General features: G+C 41.3%; 1 protein-coding gene across 2 annotated transcripts; it reads left to right on the top strand.

Annotated features, from left to right (window-relative positions):
• Positions 1-1103: 1103 nt before the first annotated feature.
• HCLS1 (hematopoietic cell-specific Lyn substrate 1) lies at positions 1104-24910 on the top strand. Of its 2 annotated transcripts, XM_046659626.1 has the most exons (14): positions 1104-1251; positions 3715-3798; positions 4371-4444; positions 10819-10948; positions 12571-12681; positions 14471-14525; positions 20291-20401; positions 21045-21100; positions 21717-21786; positions 22405-22616; positions 23035-23139; positions 23650-23902; positions 24048-24116; positions 24316-24910. In XM_046659626.1, the coding sequence occupies exons 2-14, from the start codon at positions 3715-3717 to the stop codon at positions 24450-24452; spliced, it is 1467 nt and encodes a 488-aa protein (XP_046515582.1). In that variant the 5' UTR covers positions 1104-1251; the 3' UTR covers positions 24453-24910. The 2 variants fall into 2 exon arrangements, with proteins under 2 accessions (XP_046515582.1, XP_046515583.1); XM_046659627.1 differs by lacking the exons at positions 1104-1251; positions 3715-3798 and having other exon boundaries at positions 4388-4444; positions 10763-10948.
• The last annotated feature ends 381 nt before the right edge of the window (positions 24911-25291 follow it).

Here is a 25291-nt window from a genome sequence, read left to right as displayed (position 1 = left end):
ACATTGTGCTGGGGACCTTCTTGGGCTGCCAGAGTAGCCACTCTGGAGAATTGCAGGTTGCCTTGGTGGGCAATGTGCGAGAGAACATGGCAAAGCTCATGCTGGCCTTAAAGTCTCCGCCAGAAGGTGATGTATTTCACTTCTTGCGTTTCACTGGGCAAAACAAAGTCCCCTGAGCAAGTGTGACTTCAAGCGGGAAGGGAGGGGCAGCAAATCGTGATGAACAGTGATACAGAATACCACAAAGACCTCCCATTATCTGGTACCACCTGGTTTTTTCCGACTTCTTCCTTCTGTCTGGAACCAGATCTTTCTACCAGTTAGCTCAGACTCCTCACTGTCCCGTGAATAATCTCTGAACCTTTCTCCTTCCGTGTCTTGCGTTTCCCTTTGTGAGTTATTCCCTTCCGTCATTCAATTGATCAAGGTTTATTTGAACATCTCCTATATACAAACCTCTGTTTTAAGTGCTGTGGGTAATGTAGAAATGAGTTTCTTTTTAAATCTTAACTTTCCAAGTCCACATAAAAATCATTTTTCCCTTGGGGTGGCCCGGTGGCGCAGTGGTTAAGTGTGCGTGTTCTGCTTTGGCAGCCCAGGGTTCACTAGTTTGGATCCCAGGTGCGGACATGGCACCGCTTGGCAAGCCATGCTGTGGTAGGAGTCCCACATAGAAAGTAGAGGAAGATGGGCACAGATGTTAGCTCAGGGCCAGTCTTCCTCAGCAAAAAGAGGAGGATTGGCAGCAGATGTTAGCTCAGGGCTAATCTTCCTCAAAAAAAAAAAAAAATCGTTTTTCCCTTTAAGCCTTTTTTGATTACTTCGGACCATACCAAATTCTCTAAATTCTTTGACTATAACAGATGCAACTGCCCACCTATTTAGGACACAAATGCTGTCCTACAGCATTCTTTTGTGTGTTCCCTGGTTGCATATTTTGCTTCCCTGACCAGATTATAAACTCAAGAGTAAGAGTTTTTTGATGACTTACCAGCGACTCTCAAAGCCTTGCAAAAGAAGAGGCACAGAAGCATTTAATCCTTTTTTATTTAAGTGCCTAAGCAGAAGGAACTGACTCAAACTTCAGGAAGTAGCTGTGAGGACAGGGTGGCAGGAAATGACAGAAAACCTGAATACGGAACTGAAGCAGTAGCTCAGAGTTTCTTGCTCTAAAGAGGCAGCAGCCAGAGAGGGAGCCGAGTATCGACGCGAGGAGCTGGGAGCTTGGAGCAAACACTCGCACTGTTAGAGGTGGGTACTCTAAGGGAGGGGAAAGTCGGGTTGCACAGGACAGGTGTTGAAGTAAGAGGGTCCTACCGGGCTCTTGGTCCCTGCTGCGAGGTAAAGACACTGTTCCTAGGCTTTTAACCTTTCATGGCCAGAAGGCCTGGGTGTGAGTGGTTGTAGATAGTGATCATCTAGGGGTGGAAACGAGTGGGCTTGAGCCCAGGGAACATGATTCAGCTGCCATCTAGGACCCCTGGTTTCTGCTAACAATCTACAACCCTCTCTAAGTCCTGTGGCTTCTAGGCATCGAGTTGAGAGGAGGACCACTGGAGATGAAGACAAAGTCTCTGCCCCTAGAGAACATATGGTCTAGCAAAGAGACAAAACTACGTAGGAGACATTGTAACAGATCAGGAAGTAGTTGCTAATGTACACCAGTGCTGAGAACTGAGTGCTGATGGAGGCCAAAGGAAGGCGTGATGATTCAACCAGGGCTAGTTTCTGTGATTGTAGGATCGCAGAATCCCAGAATGTCAGAAATGGAGGGGACTTGATGGATTAGCTAGGTTAACCTCTTCATTTATTTTCCATTGGGGAAAACTAACTATCAGAGATGTTCAATTATTTAAGTTAATATTTGTGAATTGCCTAGCCTGGTACCTGGCAAATAAGTATACATTCTGTAAGATTCCCTTACTCATGTTCCCACAGGAGCTTAGTAACAGAGCTGGAGTGATCTGTCTCCAAGGTCATGTACTTGACTGATGTTATAAGGCAGCCTCGTGATGAGGCCCTTCATTGAGCCTCCAATCCTGGGCACCAGGCCTCACCAGGTTACTCTCCGCTCTCCCAGCTCTGGATAGCATCTCTCAGCTTCCCTATTTCTGGCCAGTAGCTCCCAGATACTAGATTGTCTCCATGTCAGAAACTCTTCCTCTTGTTTCAAAAATACATGAGGATGGGAGGTTTATGAGAGTCATGCTGAGGCCTCAGAGGAACGGAGGGGAAAGACAGACTATCAGTCCTCCTTGCTTCCTTATTGTCATGAATATTTCAGAAACTTCTCCTTTCCAGTTTTCTGTGTGAAATCCCTTTGTTGCAGAGCAGCCCAGGAGCCAAGACCATAGGTCTCGTCTACCTGACCCCTCATTCGTCACTGTTGTGCCAGTGGGGAAGGCAGGGCAGCTCCCGGCACTGACTCATCCCACAGAGCAGCTGACTCAGTCAATGCTTCTCCAGTGTCCTCTTCGCATCTCTTTAATCAATCTACCCCCAAATTTCCCTTGGGCTGATTTCCAAGGGGTTTTTCAAAGAGCATGGAGAATGATGGAATTTTCAAGCGGAAAGGAAAACAGAGAGTCTGAGGGTCTGGGTGGAGAGACTGGAGAGTCCTGCCAATGGTTGTAAGAGGGACTCCTTAAAGAGACCATGAAGAGCCTGGGGAAAGACACCAGTGTGGTGAGGAGTCTGACCAGGGAAGGATGGGCAGGGGGGTTGCCAGCTACTAAGTGGTACCAGGGTCAAGAAGGCTCAGTGGCCACCAGAGCTGGTGAACATTGGCCGTTGTTTCCTCTTCGCACCAAGATCCAGGAATCCACAGATGCAGAGCAACTGCGCAGCTCCTCCTTGTACACGATTGGCAAGGCCAACGGAAACACGGGGGATGCCTCAGTAGAATAATAATTTGGTACCCCCCTCAAACTAGTGTTCTCTAAATATTTATCATTTCCTTAGTTAATAAAAATCTAATAACTTTCAATGTTCAAAATAAGAGATTTGTTACGTGCTATTTTTTAACCAGCTATCTTCTTTAGAAATATAATTGAAATAAAAATTGAAGAATAAATGACTTATTCTCAGCAAATAATGCTTCCGCATGTGTAGTTCAGTATAAGAGTTTCAGCTGACTGCCCCTACTGACGTCATGCAGCTGTGCAGTGGCCGATGTCAGAGCAAAGGCAGGATAGCACTCGCACTGGGGTTGAAAAAATTCTCAACAGAGTTAAGCAGGTTGTACAGAGGACTGTAGACATTCATTTTATCAGGAGCTGGGCCAATTTATATGTCGACAGTTATATAAGGAGTCATATGTAGCGTGAAATGGCACTATAATTCTAGGGATGTTCTAGCTCCCCTCATTGACTACCGCTTCAAGCCACTGCCTGGCTGGCCACTGGACACAAGCTAATGATCCCAGGAGTTTTGACACTGAGGTTACTTGGTGTTACCTACAACCATGAAGACTTCTCTCCAGACTCAGATGTGTCTGGGCCATGCCAGCTTGTCTTAAATAAACTCCCATCCTCCTCTCCTCTAACTGAGCAGAAGTGCTTTCCTAAAACTTCCATCTGCTTTGCTTCAGCTTCTATTTTCTTCCAAGAAAAAATGGCAAGAAACATTGAGCTGCTATATCATCGACTTCAGCATGCTTGTTTTCCATCCTCTTGATTTTTTCCCCAAATTACTCCCATCTTTTGTCACCCTCAGATGTGGAAGTCTGTAGTAGGGCATGATGTGTCTGTTTCCGTGGAGACCCAGGGTGATGACTGGGACACAGACCCTGACTTTGTGGTGAGTTTGGAAATAGCTTTGCTTGGACAACGAAGGGCAGGAGAGGGGGAGGCATATGGGCCACTCTGTAAGCTTTGAGGGGACTTAGGAAGGACAGACTGAGATAGCCTTCACGGTGGGACTGACTGTTAGGACAGTTATCTATGATGAGTGGAGCTTGCACGACAGCTGATATTGAGGATGGAAGGAGACAAGCATAGAGGAGTTTGACATTGTGATTGACGGGCAATGACAGGCTATGCTGAGGTGAGGAGCACATTAATCTGGGTCTCCTTTGGCCTATAAGCCAGGATTTGGGCTGGATGTGTGTAATTTGGGAAGATTGAGAAGTTGTAGGAGACCTGAAGCAGAAGTTGTGAGGGATGTGGAGAAGGAAGGGAGGTTTCAGAGCTCACCAGTTCAATTTTAACATGGGGGTCAGAGTGGGATAAACATAGAGAGGAGTCTAAGTGAAAACCCTGAATGAGGAGGCAGCAGAGGCAGGGGACACGGAGGACATATGTGTCAGCTGTATGGCCTCTCAGTGAGGCACATCTCTTGCCATCCTTATTGCTGAATGCGGTCTCTTGCAGAATGACATCTCTGAGAAGGAACAGCGGTGGGGAGCCAAGACCATCGAGGGCTCTGGACGCGCAGAACATATCAAGTAAGTGCCAAAAGGACTGGGGAGCAGGAACGGGGTATGGGAAGAGCCCAAAGAAAACTCGAAGACTCAGGGGAAGGTGATGGAGGAAGGGAAAAAGAAAAGGTAGTTCATGTCTATGTGTCTTTGTGGTTTTTTTCTTGAGTCTGTTGCTGTGTGTCCCTATGTGTGTCACTGTGTATTTCTATTTCTTGTCTCTCCACTTATTCCCTCAACCCTATTATCTCTCTTTTATTTCTAACGACTATGGTATTTCCCCAAGTGGGACTATTATAAGGGATTCAGAGAGGAAGTGGATCAGATGCTGAGGTTGTATCACTCTATCTATCTGTCTGTCTGTCTGTCTGTCTGTCTATCTATCTATCCATACAAGTGTAGATGTGTGTCTAGAGTATAGAGTGACTTCAGATGGGCCAAGGAGGATTCAGTAAAACGTCAAGGTAAAGAACTCAGAATAAATATTGCAAAAAGAGGACAATATCAGATTCCACACCTGGCCTGAAGGACTTTTAAAATAAAAATGTATATTTGGCTACTTGACAGAACTTAGAAGACATGAATATTAATGAAGAAATGTGACACTTGGAAATCCCGTTGATTAAAACTATTTTGGTAATGGTGTTCAAGGGTCTTAAAGATTATAACCCAATGTTCTACTGGAAAAAAAGCAAAACAAACAAAAAACTGATAGCATAAGAGAAAAGGAACTCACAGACATACCCGGAGTTTCTGTGGGACATAGTGTGTATTCAGATTGAAGGATCCCCTCTTCTTTTCCATGGATTATTCTAACCAGGGCTATCTGCTTTGGAGAGTATCAGAATGTCAAATGTTAGTAGCAAGGTAGACACAACAAACAGTATAACAAGAGCAAAAATTAAAAAGCAAAAAGCAACAACTACACACAAATTGGCAAAATTAATACAATTTTAATCTCCATTTTAACTTTTTCCCCCCACACTCTAACAACAGTGTGTTTACCTCTTTTCCCCCTGGATTTAAAAAGTGTCGGTGGATGACCACATTGCACAAACAACACACTATGAAAACTTGGCGTGTATTTATATAATTTGAAAATAATCAGTACTATGCCTTGTTATTTAATTAGACATAAATAGTTATCTTAAGTAACTGTAATGAATATTATTCTTAAACAAACCAAGCAATTCTGGAAGCAGTTGGAGAGATGAAAAAATGGAACATGTCATACAGGAAGCTTCTTGACATTCCTCTGTAGGTTCCAAAAAAATTAAGACCCCCTTTCCTTTTCTGAGTAAAGGCCACTCAGCCCTAGTGTCCTGAGAACTGTTAAGATGAGGATGCAAACTCTCCTTGTACCTTTCCTCTCCCAGTGCCTGTCTCACGCATCCTAAGAGCAGAACATTTTAAGGAAGACTCCTAAATCCCTGCCATGATCTTATGGACAGAGCTTGAGTATGGATATCAGATAGATTTAGATTCAGTTCACAGCTCTGTCATTACTAGCAATGTGAATTCAGACATATAACCTTTCTGAATCCCAGCTTATTTATTTATCAAATGGGGATAATGATAGCTGCCCTGCAGATGTATGGTTAGAACTCAACGGGCCAGCACATATCAATGTCTAGTGCAGCGCTTAAGCACCTCTTAGCAGCTCAATAATGTGATTTCTCTTTCTTGTTAACATAGATTAATCAGATTTTCTTCCTAAAAACCTAACAAACATGTAAACAGATGACAACCTTCCTTCTTCCTACATGGTGTTATGGGGACTGCTGTGTTGCACAATCCACTACGTACATTACTCTGACTGGTGCCCCTGGAGTCGTAAAATGTGATGACCTGGATGTTTCCTTATTAGCCTAACTGGATCTACATCTGAGAGAATAAATGGTGGGGACATTTACACAAAACCCCACTCCCTCCCTTTTACCCAAGCTACCGAGGTGTAAAAGCCTGGTCTTTGCTAGTAACTAGGCAGGTGATCTTGGACAAGTCACTTTTCATCTCTGATTCTCAGTTTTCCCATCAGGATCCAAAAGACCTCTGGAGGACTTCCCGGTAGTTAGTCACTAATATTCTGAGATTCTCTCTGGCTAGTGTGGGCTAAGACAATCTTTAAGGTCAGATGGGAATCGCTGAGGTCCTTAGGAAGGAGGGGGAAGTTAGAGAAGAGAACAGTAGCTGCAGAGCTCACGTGACTCAAAGCAGGAAAAGGAAGTGATTGTGGTTCTCACTAATCTCACTGTCTACCCCCACGCTGTGATCTTTCTTTTTTAGGTCTGCCTAAAATAAATTTAGTTTGGGGAGTGGTTTGGTAATTTGGTAAAAAAAATGATCCTACTTCTCCCTCCTCTATTGTATGGAGGAGTCCTGGCCCAGGCAGCTGCAAGCAGCCTAGTGTTTCCTAGGAACTGCCTGGTTTCCAAGGGCTGCTGTCCTTTCCTGCATCTTCTTCTCACCACTCTTGCCCACTCATGCTCTCATGCCTCTTTACAGGCCATATACCCCATCCCCACCCCTGGCTGGATGTAAACACTGATCTGCTTCTAGTCACTATAGATTAGTTTTGCTTGTCCTAGAATGTCATGTAAATGGAGTAATATAGAATTCTTTTGCATCTATCTGTCTTCTTTTGCTCAGCATAATGTTTTTGTGATCTGCCCGTGGTCTTGTGTGTATCAGTCTTTTGTTCCTTTTTATTGTCAACTAGTATCCCTTTGTATGGATATACCACAGTTTGGTTTATCCATTACTCTGTTGATGGACATTTGGGTTGTTGACAATTTGGGGCTATTACAAATAAAGCTATCATGAACATTTGCGTCCAAATCTTTGTTGACATATATTTTTATTTCTCTTGGGAAATACCTACAAGTAGAATTGCCAAGTCATATAATAATAGTGTGCTTAACTTTCTAAGAAGCTGCCAAACTGTTTTCTTAAAGGAATTTACCATTTTTCATTCCTACCAATAATGTATGGGTTTCAATTTTTCCACATCATTGTCTACATTTGGTACTGTTAGTATTTTTAATTTTAACCACTCTTGTGGATGTGTGTGATTTTTCTCATGACTAACTTTATTGAGCATCTTTTCATGTGTCATTCATGTAGCTTCATATATCTTCACTTTGGAGTGTCCAAATCTTTTTCTCACTTTTAAAGTGGATTGTTTGTATTCTTATTGAGTTTGAAGAGTTCTTTATATACTCTGGATACAAGTCTTTTGTGAGCTATGTGTTTTACAAATATTTCCTTCCAGAGTGTAACTCATCTTTTTACTTTATTAATGGCATTTTTTGAAGATCAGAAGATAATAATTCTGATGAAGTCTAATTTATCGAAATTTTCATATGGTTAGTGCATTATGTGTCTGAGAAATTTTTAGCTACCTCAAAATTGTGAAGACTTTCTCCTATGTTTTGTTCTAAAGGATTTATAGTTTTAGCTTTTATATTAAAGTCTATGATCTATTTCAAATTAGCTTTTTTCTTATATGGGTATTTCATTACGCAACACCATTAAAAGAATATTTTTTTCCCCATTGACTTACTTGACATCTTTGACCATATACATTTGGATCTATTTCTAGACTATTTTATTGATCTATATGTCTACCTTGACCCCTACCTACAAAAATGTCTGTTGGCATTTTGATTGGAATTGTATTGAATCTATAGATCATTTTGGAGAGAACTGACACCTTAATGATCTTGAGGTTTCCAATCCATGAACATGGAATCTCTCCCCATTTATTTAGGTCTTCTTTAATTTCTTCAGAAATGTTTTTAAGTGTCCAGGTCTTGCACATATTTTATTAAATTTAGGCTAAGATATTTCATGTGATGGTAAGTAGTATTTATTTTTAACTTTCAGTTTCCAAATGTTCATGGCTAGTGTGTAGAAATAAAATTAATTTTGATAGTGACCTTGTATCCTGTGACCTTGCCAAATTTGAATAGTTCTTAGTAGTTCTAGTAGTGCTTTTTTTGTAGACTCTTTAGGATTTTATACACTTATGATCATGTTGTTTGTGAATAAAATCTTATGGTCTGAGTTACTCACCTTTGTGCTTTTATTTTTGTAATAAAAATGAAAAGATCTGTTCCTTCTTTTAGCTCATCTTTGAGGTCCTGGATTTCGCTTGGTTCCCATAAACTGCATTGCTTTATCAATTCCAGGATTTTTTAAAATTTAATATAGGTATCCAAGAGTTAATGTGTCAGAAGTTTCTTAGGTATGCCACTTAGCACATTGAATTGTAATTTTTGTTTTCCTTCCTGTCTCTTCCACCTGACCACTATCTCCATATGTTAATCATCTTTGTGTCCTCAGAACCTAACAGTACCTCACACCCAAAAGTTTAATTAATGTTTATTGAGTGAAGAGATGATATACTAAGATGTATTTAGAATGGCTTCAGCTATATTCTAAATGATTTAATAAGAAGTTGGTCTTCTTGGCCCCAACATTTTCATTCAAAGTATATTATTTATTGGCATGATCCTCTGCCTAGCCTTGCTGTCATCCATTAGGTGGATATTCCTGAATCTCACTTTCTAATCCCTTTTAAAAACTTGTTTCAAGAGAGGAGGGAGGAGGGCAAAAGATGTGACAGGGCACATGTGTACCATGATGGATGGTAATTAGTCTTTGGATAATAACAAGATGTAGTCTACACAGAAATCAAAATATAATGATGTACATCTGAAATTTATATAATGTTATAAACCAGTTACCTCAATAAAAAAATAAATAACAATTGTCAAAGTCCTCCCCACCCCCCAAAAAAATATATATGTATAAACTTATTTCACCTATAAGATAGTTATGACCCATGAAGCAATCATCAGACTCATTAAAACTTCGCAGATTTTTCCCATTTGAAAGTAATGTTTAGACCCATTTTCTTCATTCTTCATCTGAATACTTTCGTTGGGAAATATCAGTTACTTACTTGTTTTTGGAACCAAAAGCTTTTTTGACACAGACTGTACTAAAGTGTTGGTGGTGTTGAACTAGCAACGTAGGCTCTCTCCTTCGCTGCTGCCAGAGGGTTTAGAGCATGCACAGAACAGAGGGTTCTTCCAGCACTTAGCTTAATTTCATCTGGTTCAAGGCCAGCTTTCTAAAATTAACTGTAACTAAAGCTGAGAAGGCTTTTTAAAAAGACCTTTGGTGGATTTACACTACAAGGCCACAAGGTGGATCTATTCTTCCATGCAAGAGGACCATTGCCACGTTGAGATGGTCATTCTACCTGTAACCGATGGATCTGGTTTCTCGAGCTACTGGAGTCTCAGGAACATCGCTATCTCAATTCCCTCAACCTTCATTTCTTGCTGTAAGAAGTCAAATATTTTGTTTGGGGTTCTCTTGCCCAAATGTTTATAAGAATCCCCAGGGCTCCTTATCTGTGTCCAAGTATCCATTCTGATTGTCACTTATTGGTGCTGGTACTAAGCTATCACTTCATATGCTCAGGCCAAAGAGATGTGCAAAGGTGCTCTCTACCCTCACGGTAAAGATGAAAGTGAAGGAAAAAAGAGAACGCCTCCTTTTAGTGTTACGTTCTCTTAGGGATAGGGGTGCCCCAAATCAAGTTATTTGAGCCTTAAAGTGTTCTAACAAGTAGTAATAAAAGTGAATTTTATTAGTTAGTTTTTATTAGTTGTTAGTTCTCTCAGGAATTATCATATTTGGGGGTGGGGGCGAAGGGCATTCATTTTTGACAAGAAAATTTGAAATAATGTATAGATAAATTCCCTAATGCTACGTTTTTCATAACCATCATTTTTAATGACTTCCTAGGATGTCATTGAGAGATATTATTGCAATTTACTTAACTATTCTCAAGTTATTGGCCATATTAATTGTTTCTTGGTTCTCGTTATGATATACAATGTTTCAGTGAGTATCATTAGACCTTAAGCTTTGCCATATTTTGAATTCTTTCCTTGGGGTAGACTCCCAGGACTAGAATGTATGAGTAAAAGGGTATATGAATATTTTTGTACTTCTTGAGATAGAACATGTAATTTCTAGAAAGCAAATCCATTCAGAGAGGAAAATAACTTCCCAGTTACTAGAACATAGGTGTCACTTTCCTCTAATATTGAGGAATATGAAAAGTGGGACTAAATATTAGAAGGCTATTTAGTGAGCAAAATAATGGACTAGAGGAAATACTATTGGCTTATGGAGAGTTTAAATCAGGCCATGTATAACAGGCCACACATATCTTACTCCCAGACTCAGCATTGTCATCCCTTGGGGACTCAGGTTATTCCTAAAAATAAACAGAACACATCTCAAGATTTCTGTTTTCCTGGGAAGGAGTGTTCGTTGACTTCTCTGTGCTAGATGGGTCTCTGTCATGCGGTTACTTCCAGCATCCACCAGCTGAGGAACAAAGTGTCAGAAGAGCATGATATTCTCAAGAAGAAGGAGATGGAATCAGGGCCCAAAGCATCCCATGGCTACGGAGGTCGATTTGGAGTGGAAAGAGACCGAATGGACAAGGTGAGTTGAAAGGGAGATATTTGCTTAAAAAAAAAAAGATAGATTGATTCATCTGTTGGTTTTATGGTTTAAAATTTGTTCAAAAGTACAATATTTATTTGGCCTTTAAAATAGAATGTCCACATACTATTTGTATCATTTTTTTTCCTGATCTCAACACATAAAACATAGATGGCAGAAAATGGGAGCCAAGAATTTAGAAGGGCTGGTTTATTGTAGGCCCAGCTAAGTCCTAGACTGTAGAGACAAGAGCAGAAGCTGAGAAAGGAAAAATGTGCTTTAAAATCATTTACTGCTTTAAATGTTTTTGTTTTTTGTTTATGTTGCAACTTCTCTTATTATTTTCTATACTGTGATTTTGGTATTCTTTTTGTATATATATTATACATTACTTACATTATGTGCACACAGATGTGAGAAATATCGATGTGAATTTATCCATTAGATGTCCTCAAACATGAATATTATTTTTCCTTTATCCATTAGATACTCTAAAAGTATGATAAAAGAAGGCTGGTATATTGAATCATATTTTTTGTTGACTTCCCTAACCTCAAAGATAGAGATATATTTCTATAAGAAGAAAGATTTTATCTCCAAGGAGAAAAAAATAATCCAACGAAAGCCTTTAGTTTCTCCTCAAGAAGTGTTTTGTTTTGTCATTGTGTAAAGTGCCGTGGAGGCTTTGTATTCTCCCACAAAATTCCTAGGAAAAAAGTAAAATAGATAAGCAGTCATTCATTCTTAAATTCAACAAGCAAAGTTGACCCACACAGACCCAAAATTACTACAAAATGAGTTCCCAGGAGCTCACGTAGGGCAGTGCTTCACGCCAGTCTCTGTACTGATGTTGTTTATCCCAGCATGGGATTGGAAATAAAGGAGGAAGGAGAAGCTTTCTGATTTCTTCTCCGCTGAGACTCTGCAAGGTATCGTTATTTGGTTTGATATATTACTCAATTCCAAGATTATTAAAGCATCCAAATCTAAATGTTAGAAGAGACATCCCATTCAAAACCAAATAGAAGATACAACAGTAGATAGAACAGGAAAGATTTAAGCTACGTGCCATCTTGGACTACTCACAGTATTGTCTACCAACTCCTTTGGCATAAAGAGTCAGTCACTTTTAAACATCAGGGCTCAGGTGGCCCTTCTGAACTTTGATGCTCATACAGGAGCAAAGATCCAGAACAAAGCACCTGGCTGTTTTAGTGAAATATGCGATCCTGGCTGGTGCCTCCAGTCAGTCCCCTTTGGTCTCTTCCCAATAAATACTCTCATTTCTCTTCTAGTGCACAAAGCCTTTGTTTTAGCTCTCCTTTTGTTTCTGGTTTAAACACTGCTCTGTCTAGTCTCTATCTTTCTGGTTCCTGGCCATTCAAGGGGAGTTTCCTGAATGAAGGGTTCTTGATAGTGTTGTAGAAGAATCAGGATGTGCAAGGCTCAAAAAAAGTCACCTTGCTCTCCCATCACATATTCCTTGGCACCACTGTCAGAGGCTATGAGTCTGACCCAGAATGGAATTTCTTGTATTCTTATATCCCATCCCATCTCTACGTCATTTTTCTTTTCATGGTCTCTTTTATCTTGTCACTCAATCCACCGTTGATTTTTCTCAGAGTGCTGTGGGCCATGAGTATGTTGCGGAGGTGGAGAAGCACTCTTCTCAGACTGATGCTGCCAGAGGCTTTGGGGGCAAATTTGGAGTTGAGAAGGACAGGGCAGACAAGGTAAGTGACAACTCTCTCCTCACACCACCCAACTCAAATCATGTGGGCTTAACAACACTCACCCTTCAATGAAGGTCTATGCTTTTCCTGTGGAAAGACAGGCCAGTGAACTCCAGGAGGGTCCATCACGAGCAGGATAGCTCCCATGACCACCCTCAGCAAGTTCCTTCATGCCATTGCTGGAGGCCATATGCTGAGCTGAGAGGCGTTGCTTTAAATGAGACAAAGACTCTCAAACTCTATTGGTTTTTATTATACCTGTACACATGGGAAGAGGGAAATTCCAAAGCTCCTCTTTTGATCAAACATCCAAACCTTATAAATATTTATGCCTTTTAAGAATGCATAGATATCGGCTTAAATATTATTACGATGCAGCAAATAATCGAGTAAAACAACTATTTGGGATTGCAATGTTTTTAGAAGGTGAAAGTTACTTTTCACAGGACTTAGCATCAAATCCTTGAAGTCCAGGTGTTTTAAAGACTTCTTTGTACAAAAAAGTAGTTTTAAAGAGGAAAAAAAAAGACAGTATGATTACTGATGAGAGAGTGGTCAGGAGAGGACGATTGATAACTCGTTGATGTTCTCATTTTCACATCTTAGTAGATCAGATTCTTTGATCTCACGTTTTATCACTTCCTCTGCAGCTGCACATAGAGAGGACAGCTCCTGCACAGCTAGCTGAGATTTTTTTTTACCTGCAGTTGTTAATTAGGTGGTCCCGAATCCTTAAAGTTAAGTGTTAGAATGTTACTTGCAGTGTAGGGGGAAAAACCGGAAAAGTTCAAAACGTATTGTAAGGGAAAGGAAAGACGCAGAAGGTCATTTTTAAAGACAGTAATGAATATGGAGCATGTCATGTTCTTTTCTAATCAGGATGGACTTTCCTTTTCATCTTGGCCCCCCTCCTGCCTTTGCCTAATCTTTCATTGTTCTTTCTTTCATCTTCTGCCTCAAGAGTCACAAACTAAATCACCTAAACAATCAGTGTACCATGAAAATCAAGAAACAATACATGTGAATAGCTCTTAAGAAGCAAAATCTAGACTTGCTTAGAGAGACTCATAGTTACTGAGCCAGATGGGGAAGATAGGAATTGGCCTATCTTAGGCCAATATATCCAGTCCCAGGAAAGCTAGGATCCAGACTCCCCTGGTTGCCTCCCCTCCCACCAAAATCAACATCTGGGTTTCCACTTTTGCATAGGGAAAGAGAAGAGGCGCAGTATAATCAATTAGGAATAGGGTAATATCTCTTACATGTACATAGTACTTTATAGTTTACGAGGCACTATTCTAGCTATTATCTCATTTTAGCTTCACGAGAGTTAAGAAGAAAAGCACTTGTTTACTGAGTGACCCAATGCAGACACTTTCTATACCTTGCCATGTTTAGTTCTCACAATATCCCAAATAAAGAGTATCGTTTCTCCCATTTTATAGTTGAAGTTAATAAGGCAGGTATACCTATTTTCATTTCATATTTGAAGAGACCGAGGCTCAGTAATATCAAAGGACATACCTAAAGTTAAACAACTCTAAATAGGGAAGGTGGGGTTAGGTTTGAATCTAGAGCTATCTGTGTCCAGAGCTCGTGTTTGTTGCTGTGTAGCACACTGCGTCTACACCAGCCTGTCAGGCTACGGTCTGTTTCTACATTAAACCCCATACTCAGCCCTGAGCCCCTATAAACTAGCCTCTGGGCTGAGCTAGGAGTAAAGGTAAGTGAGGGAGGGGAAAAACTGTCAGCTCTGACTCTAACCAGTTCTCTCTCCTTTTCTCTGTAGTCAGCGGTTGGCTTTGATTACAAAGGAGAAGTGGAGAAACACACATCTCAGAAAGGCAAGGACCCTGCCCTGCATCCTTAGCAACCTGACTGCCCTGCTGTTCTGCTCAGACTTCACCTCCCAACAACTGTCATCAACTCCCTTTTGTTCCATGACCCAGTTCCCCACTATTTTATCTTTAAATTCAAGTGTGTACTTGCTCCTCTCTTCCTCTTTCATTGCTTTCTGTGAGACTGATCGTTTTCTTTAGTCCCCTTTTCCCTCTCGTGGATCGCAAAAAAGGTGTTCTACTCCTTTATTTTAGGAAGTTATTCCTAAATTTTAACATACATCTTCGAGTTAAATTTAAAGTTAATCACTATCTCTTCCTGAATAATACAGGAAATGTAGAATAGTTTAATTGCATTCCTTCTGCATTCTACATTCTTTGTACCAAATGGACAGTTGTTGTTATCCAGTATATTGGTTCCATGTGTTTTTAAACTCCACAAAAATCAGTCATTATTATTACTTAGTGAATGCTTATTTAAAGTGACCGACATGTTTACCAACTTCTCAGCTCATCATTGTTTACTGTATTTTATTGTTTCCTCTTTGTTTCTCCTATTTCCTTCTTGCTAAAGTATATCCTTTGATAATTCTTTCAGTGAGACTCTAGGAAAGAATTCCCAGGTTTTGTCAGAAAAGTGTCTTTATTTTGCTTCATTCTTCATTGTTATTTTCCCTTCATCACTTTGAAGATCTTACTTCATCATCTCTGGCGTCTCTCTGGTGTCAGTCTAACCATCATTGCTTTGTAGGTGACACGTCTTGTCTTTGTTTTGTTTTATTGTCAAAGGTTTTCTTTTTGTCTCTGATATTCTGAAATATCATCAGGATATGTCTGGGTGCTGGATCTATTTTTATTATCCTACATGAGATTTATCGCTCCTCTTCAACTTGAGAAATGACTTTCATTATGGGAAGTTAGGCATTTTCTCTGGATAGTATTCTCCTCTCTTCTCTTTTATTCTTTCTTCTGGAACTCAGATGTATATTAAAACTTTTCATTCTCTTCTCAATGTTTTTTCTAAGACATTTTTTTAGAGCGATTTTAGGTTTACAACAAAATTGAGAGGGAGGTAGAGAGATTTCCTATTCACTCATACCCGTACACATGCATAGCCTTTCCTATGATCAACATCACTCACCAGAATGGTGCATGTTTTACCGAAGATGAACCTACATTGACACATCATAATCACCCAAAGTCCATAGTTTACCTTAGGGTTGACTCCTGGTGTTGTACATTCTATGGGTTTGGACAAATGTATAGTGACATATATCCATCATTATAATATCATACAAAGTATTTTCATTGCCCTAAAAATCCTCTGTGTCTGCCTATTCATCCATCCTTCACTCCCCGCCCTCTCTGGGAACCACTGACCTTTTCACTGTCTCCATAGTTTTGCTTTTTCCAGAATGTCATATAGTTGGAATCATATAGTTTTAGGCTTTTCAGATTGGCTTCTTTCACTTAGTAATATGCATTTAATGTTCCTCCACGTCTTTTCATAGCTTGATAGCTCATTTCTTTCTAGTGCTGAATAATGTTGCACTGTCTGGATGTACCAGTCCTTACCTGATCTTATGGGAAAGCTCAAGTTTCTCACCGTTAAGTATGATGTTAGCTGTTGGGTTTTTGTAGCTAGTCTTTATCAAGTTGGGAAAAATTTCCTTCCATTCCTAGTTTACTGAGAGTTTTTGTCATGAATAGGTGTTAGGTTTTTTCAAATGCTTTTTCTGCATCTATTGATGGGATCATGTGATTTTTCTTTTTTAGACTGTTGATGTGATGGATTACATTAGTTGATTTTCAAATGTTGAACCAGCTTTGCATACTTTGGCTAAATCCTACTTGGTCATGGTCTTTAATTGTTTTTATACATTGTTGGATTCAATTTTCTAATATTTTGTTGAGGATTTTTAAATCTATGTTTATGAGAGATATTGGTCTGTAGTTTTCTTTTCGGGTAATGTCTTCATCTGGTTTTGGTGTTAGAGCAGTGCTGGCCTCACAGAATGAGTTAGGAAATATTCCCTCTGCTTTTATCCTGAAAGAGATTGTAGAGAATTGATATAACTTCTTCTTTAAGTGTTTGGTAGAATTCTCCAGTGAATCCATCTGGGCCTGGTGCTTTCTGTTTTGGAAGATTATGAATTATTGATTCAATTTCTTTAGCAGATATAGGCCTATTCAGATCATCTATTTCTTCTTGTATGAGTTTTGGCAGATTGTTTCCTTTAAGGAATTAATCCATTTCGTCTAGGTTATCAAATTTGTAGCCATAGAGTTGTTCATAGTATTCTTTTATTATCCTTTTAACTTCCATGAGATCTGTAGCAATGTCCTATCTTTCATTTATGATATTAGTAATTTGTGTTTTCCCTCTTTTTTCCTTAGTTAGCCTTGCTAGAGGCTTGTCAATTTTAGTGATCTTTTCAAAGAACCAGCTTTTTCTCATTAATTTTCTCTGTTGATTTCCTGTTTTCAATTTCATTGAGTTTTGCTCTAATTCTTATTTCTTTTCTTCTGCTTACTTTGGATTTAATTTGTTCTTCTTTTTCTGGTTTCCTGAGTTGGAAACTTAGACTATTGATTCTTACTTTTGATTTGATTGATTTCTTTTTTTCTTCTTTTCTAGCATATGCATTCAATGCTATAAATCTCCTCTTAAGCACTGCTTTCACAGCATTCCCCCAAATTTTGAGAAGTTATTTTCTCGATGTCTCTTAATTTCTCTTCTCTATTTCATTCTCTTCATCTCCCGGTGCTGCATTCTGGGTAACTCACTTGGCTCTATATTAAGTTTGCTATTCTCCCTTCAGCTGTATTTAATTATTGTTTAAGTGGTCCGTTAAATCTTGAACTTTCTTTCAGATATTTTCATATCTGGAAGTTGCCTTTGGTTCTGTTGCAAGTCTGCGCATTCTTTTTTCATGATGTCTTGTTGCTTTCATTATGTTTTTTCCCCCTTCTTTATGCTCTTTAATTATTTTGAAAATATTTATTTTATAGTGTCTTTCATATTATTATATTATTTGCAGTTTGGAGATGCTAATTCTTCTGTTTGATTAATCTGCTTTCCCTCACGGTTATTTCTTTCTTTTATGGTTGTAATTTTTGTTTGTGAACGTCTTTCAGTGGGGGAGATGGATGTTTGTTTTACGGGAGTTTCATGTGCCCTGGGTTGAGTAAGTCTCCCATGCAGAGAAATTTTGCCTTTGTGTCTGGCTGAGTTAGGACTCTTAATAGTAATGAACCATTTTTTCTTTCTTTTTTTTTTTCCATTATGAATTCAGTTTCTTAAATAGATATAGGTCTACTCAATCTTTCATTTTTTTTCTTAAGTCGGTTGTGATATGTTGTGTTTTCAAGGAATTTTTTCATTCTATGTTGTCAAATTTATTAGCGTAAATTTATTTATACGTGCCCTTATTTTCTTTTTAACCTTTGTAAGATCTGTACTGATATATTCACTTTCATTTCTGATATTGTTAATTTGTGTTTCTTTCTCTTTTTAATTGATTATTCTTGCTAGAAGTTTATCAATTTTATTATTATTTTCAAAGAACTAACTTTTGACTTTGTTCATTTTCTCTGTTCACTTGTTTTTTAAATTTTGTTGATTTCTGCTCTTTATTATTTTTTCCTTTCATTTTAATGTGAATTTGGTTTGTTCTTTTTTAGCTACTAAATGTAGAAACTTAAATTTGATTGCAATCCTTTATCACCTGTGTAGGCACTAAAACCTGTAGATTTCCCTCTCAACACTGCATTGGCTGCAGTCCACAGCGTCATGTGTGTTTTAAGTTTTATTCAGTTTAAAATATTTTCTATTTCCCTTATGATTTCTTCTTTGACCCATGGGTTATTTAGAAGTATGTTATTTATTTTCCAAGTATGGGGGACATTTTCTAGATAATTTTATTTTCATTAACTTCTAATTTAATTCTATTGTGATCACAGACTATTTCAATCTTTCGAAATGTATTGAAACTTATTATATGGATCAGCATATGGTCTATCTTGGTGAAAGTCCTATGTGCATGAAAAAAATGTGTATTCTGCAGTGTTTAAGTGTAATGTTCTGTAAGTGTCAATTAGGTGTCTTAGTTGATACTATTGTTCAGGCCATCTATAATTTTAGATTCTTTTGTCTAAATTTTCTATCAATTAATGAGAGAAGGATGTTGATATTTTCAACTGTGATCATGAATTTATCTATTTCTGTTTCTGCTTCTGTCAGTTTTTGCTTCATGAATGTTGATTCTGTTAATAGGTTTATACCAGCATACAGGTTCCTGGTGAAAGAATTGTTTTCTTATCACTGTGTTATGTCTCTCTTGTCTCTTACAGTGCATTTTGTCTTGAGGTATACTTTGTCTCATATTCTTGCCATCTTTCTGATGTTTACTTCTTCTGTGGATATATTTTCCTAGATCAGTATTAAATAAATTTCTCAGTTTAGAATTCCTGTATAATATTAGAAGTATAAAATTGGATGTTTGTATTCCCTGCACTTGGGTGTAGGCCTGGGGTTTCCAAATCTTGTAGGTAAATTTTTCCCCTACCAAATGTTGAACAAACTACAAGTGAATTTTTCTAGAGCTCTTTTTTTTTTTTTTTTAAAGATTTTATTTTTTCCTTTTTCTCCCCAAAGCCCCCCCCGGTACATAGTTGTATATTCTTCGTTGTGGGTCCTTCTAGTTGTGGCATGTGGGACACCGCCTCAGCGTGGCTTGATGAGCAGTGTCATGTCCGCGCCCAGGATCCGAACCAACGAAACACTGGACCGCCTGCAGCGGAGCGCGGGAACTTAACCACTCGGCCACGGGGCCAGCCCCCCTAGAGCTCTTTTATAGGACGGGCAGAGCCTCATTTCCTGCTCCCCAGTCCCATGTTCTTGCACAGAAATTAGAGCCCCAGGGGCTGGCCCCGTGGCCACGTGGTTAAGTTCCCGTGCTCCACTACGGCGGTCCAGGGTTTCACTGGTTTGGATCCCGGGCGTGGACATGGCACTGCGCATCAGCCCACGTTGAGGCCGCGTCCCACCTGCCACAACTAGGAGGACCCACAACTAAAATATACAACTATGTACTGGGGGGATTTGGGGAGAAAAAGCAGAAAGAAAGAGAAAAAGAAAGAAAAAAGAAGATTGGCAACAGTTGTTAGCTCAGGTGCCAATCTTTAGGAAAAAAAAAAGAAAGAAAGAAAGAAATTAGAACCCCAGACCCTAGACCCTAATCCCTAGGCACCGACTTTGGGGATTTCACACACCCTTGGGTTTTCTGTGGCGTCAGCTCATGATTACCCTCATATCTACTGCTTTGATCCATCTATTTGTTTTGGGAGCCAGGAATTTTTTTCTTCTTTTCTTTTGAGCTTCAGTATTAAAAAGAAAAAAGCAATTGTGATATTTTAGCTGAGATTTCTGTGTTTACATAGGAGTAGGGAAAGGCAAACATTTCATGTATATTTGCCCTTTTTTTCCTGGAAGTCTGTCCCTATACTCTCTATACTTTCCTCCTGAAATGATCTTCTCATCTTGGGATGAAAGTAAGAGAGGAAAGGAAAAGAGGAAAGAATGAGCAAGATTGAATTAAAGCATGCAAAAGATGGCTTAGAACACCCTTTCTCTTTAATTCACCTATATTTGATCCTTGCTCTCTTTCCAGGCCCCTATCACCCTGCACCCATTCCTCCTGACTTCTCTCTCCCACAGCACTTCCCTGTGGGCTGAGAGTGGGCACTCATGACTGCTCCTTCCACCATAGATTACTCGCATGGTTTTGGTGGCCGTTATGGGATCGAGAAGGATAAACGAGACAAGGCAGCTATGGGATATGACTACAAGGGAGAGACAGAGAAGCACGAGTCTCAGAGAGGTAAGCTGGAGTTGGGGAGGAGGGCGGTCACAGAATAGCATACAGCCCTCCTGCCTTCCTTTCTGGAAGCTGACACAGAGGACCCAGAGGTACAGTGGAGGTGGGGGGTTAAGAGTAAGTGTATGTATGTGGGTGTGTATGGGGGAAACCAAGAAGGGCGGAGAGGAAACAGCAAGATTAGGAGTAAGACAGAGGAAGGAGGCCAAAGAGAACCGATCATTGAGAAAGGGGTGAAGACAGTCTAGGTGATGGCAAGAGGGTGATTTGGCTATGAGTCTTAGAGCCACCTCTGCTCCACAAAGGACAGAGAGACCTCCTTCTTCCCTGAGACACATAGGAGATGGCTGGAGGGCTCCCCTTATTTTTCCTGTTCTTTCTTTATATTTTCCCCTTTTCTGTCACTTCTCTCTTTTTGTGTTTCCTTCTTCCCATCTCTCTCCTTTCCATTCTCTCCCAACTGTTTTTCTCCCCATCCTTTTCCATCTCTTCCCATCCATGCCTCTGTGTCCTCTGAGGTACACTTCCTCATTAATCTCTGTTTTCCACATTTCAGTCTTCCATCTTTCTCCCTACTGCTCCCTCCTCCCACATATTTCCAGCATTTTAACTCCTCTTATGACTCTCAGACTTTTTCATCCTGCAGATTATGCCAAGGGCTTTGGTGGTCAATATGGAATCCAGAAGGACCGAGTAGATAAGGTAAAGCTCCAGAACACCAATGTCTTAAGAAGAGTTCCCTAAACTGCATCTGAAGTACAGAGAGAAGAATGAGAGGCCAAGCCGGAAAAACAATGGGAAAAACTAGGTGCCCTGGGCTGCACTCCTCACTGACTGCCCTCAGCATCTAATGGGCATGTCTTCTAAAGCCTGAGCTTTAACTAAGGAGAGTGTAAGGAGGCAGAAAGAGACAGAGAGACAGATAAATTCCAGGGAAAGGTGATGTTTGAAATTTCATTGATTGCTTGGCATTGATTAACCCAATCCATAATCTCTCTCCACTCCATTTACTGTCCTCCCCTACACCAGTTCCTCTTTATGCATTGACCAGGGGCCCTACTGCGTTCCAGGCAACTGGACTTAGAGATGTGAGATTCTAGGTGCACTGAGCTTTCAAAAAGAGGAGCTGAGCTCACCAGTTTAGAACTTCTTTACCCCTCTCTGCTGCAAACCGACAGTATTGGAATACCCTGTTCAGCTATTGAGCGTCAGATGGATAAGGATACCTCCTACAGTAGCCCCAATCCCCAATACTGCCTTCTGGGTCATTCCCATTCCCTTTCCCTCCCCCACACTATACATACTGTTCTACCTGCAGAGTGCTGTTGGCTTCAATGAAATGGAGGCCCCAACCACAGCTTATAAGAAGACGACACCCATAGAGGCTGGTGAGTCTTGACCATTCCCTCTCTCTGTGCTCCTCAACCGTCTCTTCTTTCTCACTCTTTCTTCTTCCTAGACTACCTCCTCCATGCCTTCAACTACCTAGATTAGCTGAGGTAGACTTGATCCCTACCCTCATATTCCCAGATTCTTTCTCCCAGAAAAACTGGGTTAAGCGGATAGAAAGAAAGAGTGACATTGAGGAAGGAACTGTGAGCAAAGAACACAGGGAGGCAGGGAGGAAAAGCCATTTGGGGAGAATACATACGGATAGGAGCTTGGGATGAGGGGTAGATGTGGGTGGTAGTCCAGAGGGCATACAGATTTAAGGAATGTGAACAGGGAGAGATGCAGGTTAGAGGACCAAGGCTTATCATTTAGAAAGGACAAGAGTCTGAGATCGCATGGCCTGGCTATATGGAAGTCTAGGATTGAGGGCTACGCCATCCTCCTATAATCCCCTTGTTTCTCTATCAATACCTCTTTACCTTCCCTCCCATGAGTCTCTCTGCATTTGCTTTCTTCCTGGATATTTAACTGATTCTTCTTCTTCCTTCAAGCATCACCTCCCCACCCCCACCACCACCCAAGACAACCCTAATTCTTCTTGCCTGTGTCTGTAGCTTCTAGCGGTGCCCGTGGACTGAAGGCAAAATTTGAGTCCATGGCTGAGGAGAAGAGGAAGCGGGAGGAAGAAGAGAAGGCACAGCAGATGGCCAGGCAGCAACAGGAAAGAAAGGCCCTGGTAAAGATGAGCCATGAGGCTCAGCAGCCGGCCGCCACTGTGGAAGAGCCAGTGGTGCCAGCCCCATTGCCCAAGAAAATCTCCTCAGAGGTGAGTGCTTAGCCCTCTGGGATCCACATCCAGGATATCTTGCCTAGACAGGAACATGGGGTCCAAATCATTGGTTGAAAATGAGACACAGGTCTTCCCTGTGTTAGGCAAAGTCTATAACTGCTGTCCCTGTCTTCAGGAAGATTTCAGCCTGGCTATGTAAATGGGTCTCACATATACCAGAATGTTATAGGGAAAACCCCCAATGTTTACATAGTATAACAGAAGAGAGGTCACCAGCCAATGCAGTCAGTCACTAATGCTGGAGCAAGAAGAAGGAACCATCACTTGAGGTTGGAGCCCATCTTGAGGGATGATTGATTTGGGTTGGCAAAGATAGGAGGGAGTGTTCCAGGCCAGAGTAAGAGAGAAGGTGGAGGTTTGCCTGCCTACTGGAAAGATGCTTCATTCTCCACAGGCCTGGCCCCCAGCGGGGAGTTGTCCACCGTCAGAGCCTGAGCCTGTGAGAACCAGTAGGGAACACCCAGTGCCCGCCCTGCCCTCTAGGCAGAATCCCCCAGAGGTAAGCAGAGCCCCAAAGATTTTCTGCCCCTTCTCTATATCCTCATGTCCTAGGAAGGGGGGCTATACAGGGTAATCAACCATCCTGGTTTGTCTGGGACTGTTCTGGTGTTTGCACTGAAAGTCTTGTATTTGGGAAACCGCTCAGTCCTGGGCAGACTAGATCAGTTGGTCATCCTAACTGTGGTATATACTTCCAGCAATGTGTTTTTGCTTCAGTGTTTTCCTGGTCTTCCAAGGAGTCTGACTTGCTTTCTACTTCCCTCTCCTCATAACTTTTACATTCTTCTATCATCTCTTGGTAGGTATTTTGAGTGAGTAGGGATGGGAGGAGGCTGAAGAATGAAGATGGATGGAACAACTGTGTTCCCTAGGAGAGGCTGTTAGATGGAGGCAAGGATGGAGGGTAGAAGTGGTAGGATGGTGATGGGTGGGGTCTTAGCAGTCCTCCATTGGGAGAGGTAGCTCCTGGTGAGTGAAAGTCTCTCTGCTCCATGCTGTCTCTTCTCAGGACAATGAGGAGCCCCCAGCTCTGCCCCCCAGGACTCTGGAAGGCCTGCAGGTAGAGGAAGAGCCAGTATATGAACTAGAGCCTGAGCCCGACCCCAAGCCCGAGCCCAAGCCTGAGCCCGAGCCTGAACCTGAGCCCGAGACTGAGAATGACTACGAGGATGTTGGAGAGATGGACAGATATGAGCAGGATGAGGGCGACTATGAGGATGTGCTTGAGCCTGAGGATCCCTCTTTTCCCTCCACTCTGGCTGGTGAGTGGTGGGGGGAGAAGCAGCTCCCGAATTTGGTCAGGTCTAGGGGAGGGTAGGAGGAAGAACAATCCCCTCATTACCCAGAAGAACCTGGGTTTTCCTATTCCATGTTGGTGAGATCATGTTTATATTTCTCATATTGCAGGATCATCAGGCGGCCCAGCAGGGGCTGGGGCTGGGATCTCAGCTGTAGCCCTGTATGATTACCAAGGAGGTAGGTTGGGAGGGGCCTGAGAAGTCTGGTGCCTGGAGGGCCTTGATACATGAGAGGAGGATGAATTCTTGGGGTCAGGGAAGGTCCTGGGCTTGGCATCAAGAAGAAAAGGCCTATTTCCCTCCCTGAGGTTTAGAGTGGGCACAGGGTTGGAGGGATTCCTAGCTGACCATCCTAATACACTGTCCATTTCCTCCAGAGGGAAGTGATGAGATCTCCTTTGATCCAGATGACATCATCACTGACATTGAGATGGTGGATGAAGGCTGGTGGCGGGGACGTTGCCACGGACACTTTGGACTCTTCCCTGCAAATTATGTCAAGCTCCTCCAGTAATGTCCGTGTCTTCTGCACTGTGACTTCCCATGTCCAAAGTGGCTCTGCCTCCACCACATCCCCATTCCTGCTGCAAGTGTCTAATAGGATGTCATGAATTGCCTGAGATTCTAGAAAGACTTCCCTCTCCCTGTCCATTAGAGCTCGGGGCAGAGACAGCATGAGGAAGGGGATCTCCTTCCCCTCCGTGTCCTCCCTACCCTGGATGAGCTCGTGGATGTTTATCTTTTGTTCCTGCATCCTTCCCCATGAATGCACCCCTCAACACCCCAAGCTCTGCCTTCCTCTGTTTTGTGAGCTCTGAGCTTCCCAGTTTGTTTACCTGGAAAGGTACGTCTAGATTGCCTGGTTTTCTTAGTTGTGCTGTTTGCCCATTTCCGTCTCTGCAGAGATATCTCTGAATCTTCTCTCTGCTCAGTGCTAAATTTGAAATAAAGTGAGACTGTGGTTCACCTCTACGTTGAGGTAAACAGTACTTTTTACACAGCCCTCAATGACTCTGAATCTCATGGCTCCAATTCTCCTTCCCTCTTTCAGGCGTATCCAAAAGTCTCCCTCCTACCACTATCCATTGCCCTTCACCCTGGATGTCAAGGGCTGAGCCTTTTCCTTAGACTGTACTTAAACCCAGTCCAAAACAGATTGTCCTGGGGAATGGCAGTAAGGTGGGGCAACAGGGGCCCAGGAAGTGTCTACATTGAAGCAGTTCAACTTCTACTGGCTTCTGCAGTTGTGAGAGGCCAACCACTTTCTGCCTGGGAGTAATGACTACACTCTTTTAGGACATGATGATTTTTGAGGAAGAAGCACAAATTAGGGGATAGGAGGGAAGAAAAGGG

The sequence above is a fragment of the Equus quagga genome, chromosome 4, assembly GCF_021613505.1.
Source record: "Equus quagga isolate Etosha38 chromosome 4, UCLA_HA_Equagga_1.0, whole genome shotgun sequence".
In the NCBI taxonomy this organism is placed as follows: domain Eukaryota; kingdom Metazoa; phylum Chordata; class Mammalia; order Perissodactyla; family Equidae; genus Equus; species Equus quagga.
The sequence above is the reverse complement of the archived record's forward strand: the minus strand, read 5'-3'. Positions and strand labels throughout refer to the sequence as shown.

Excerpts from the sequence above, each read along its gene's own strand:
- HCLS1 (XM_046659626.1), top strand. The coding sequence starts at position 3,715 with ATGTGGAAGTCTGTAGTAGGGCATGATGTGTCTGTTTCCGTGGAGACC. Across the intron at positions 3,799-4,370 it reads ACACAGACCCTGACTTTGTG|AATGACATCTCTGAGAAGGA; the intron begins GTGAGTTTGGAA and ends GGTCTCTTGCAG. Across the intron at positions 24,117-24,315 it reads CCTGTATGATTACCAAGGAG|AGGGAAGTGATGAGATCTCC; the intron begins GTAGGTTGGGAG and ends CATTTCCTCCAG.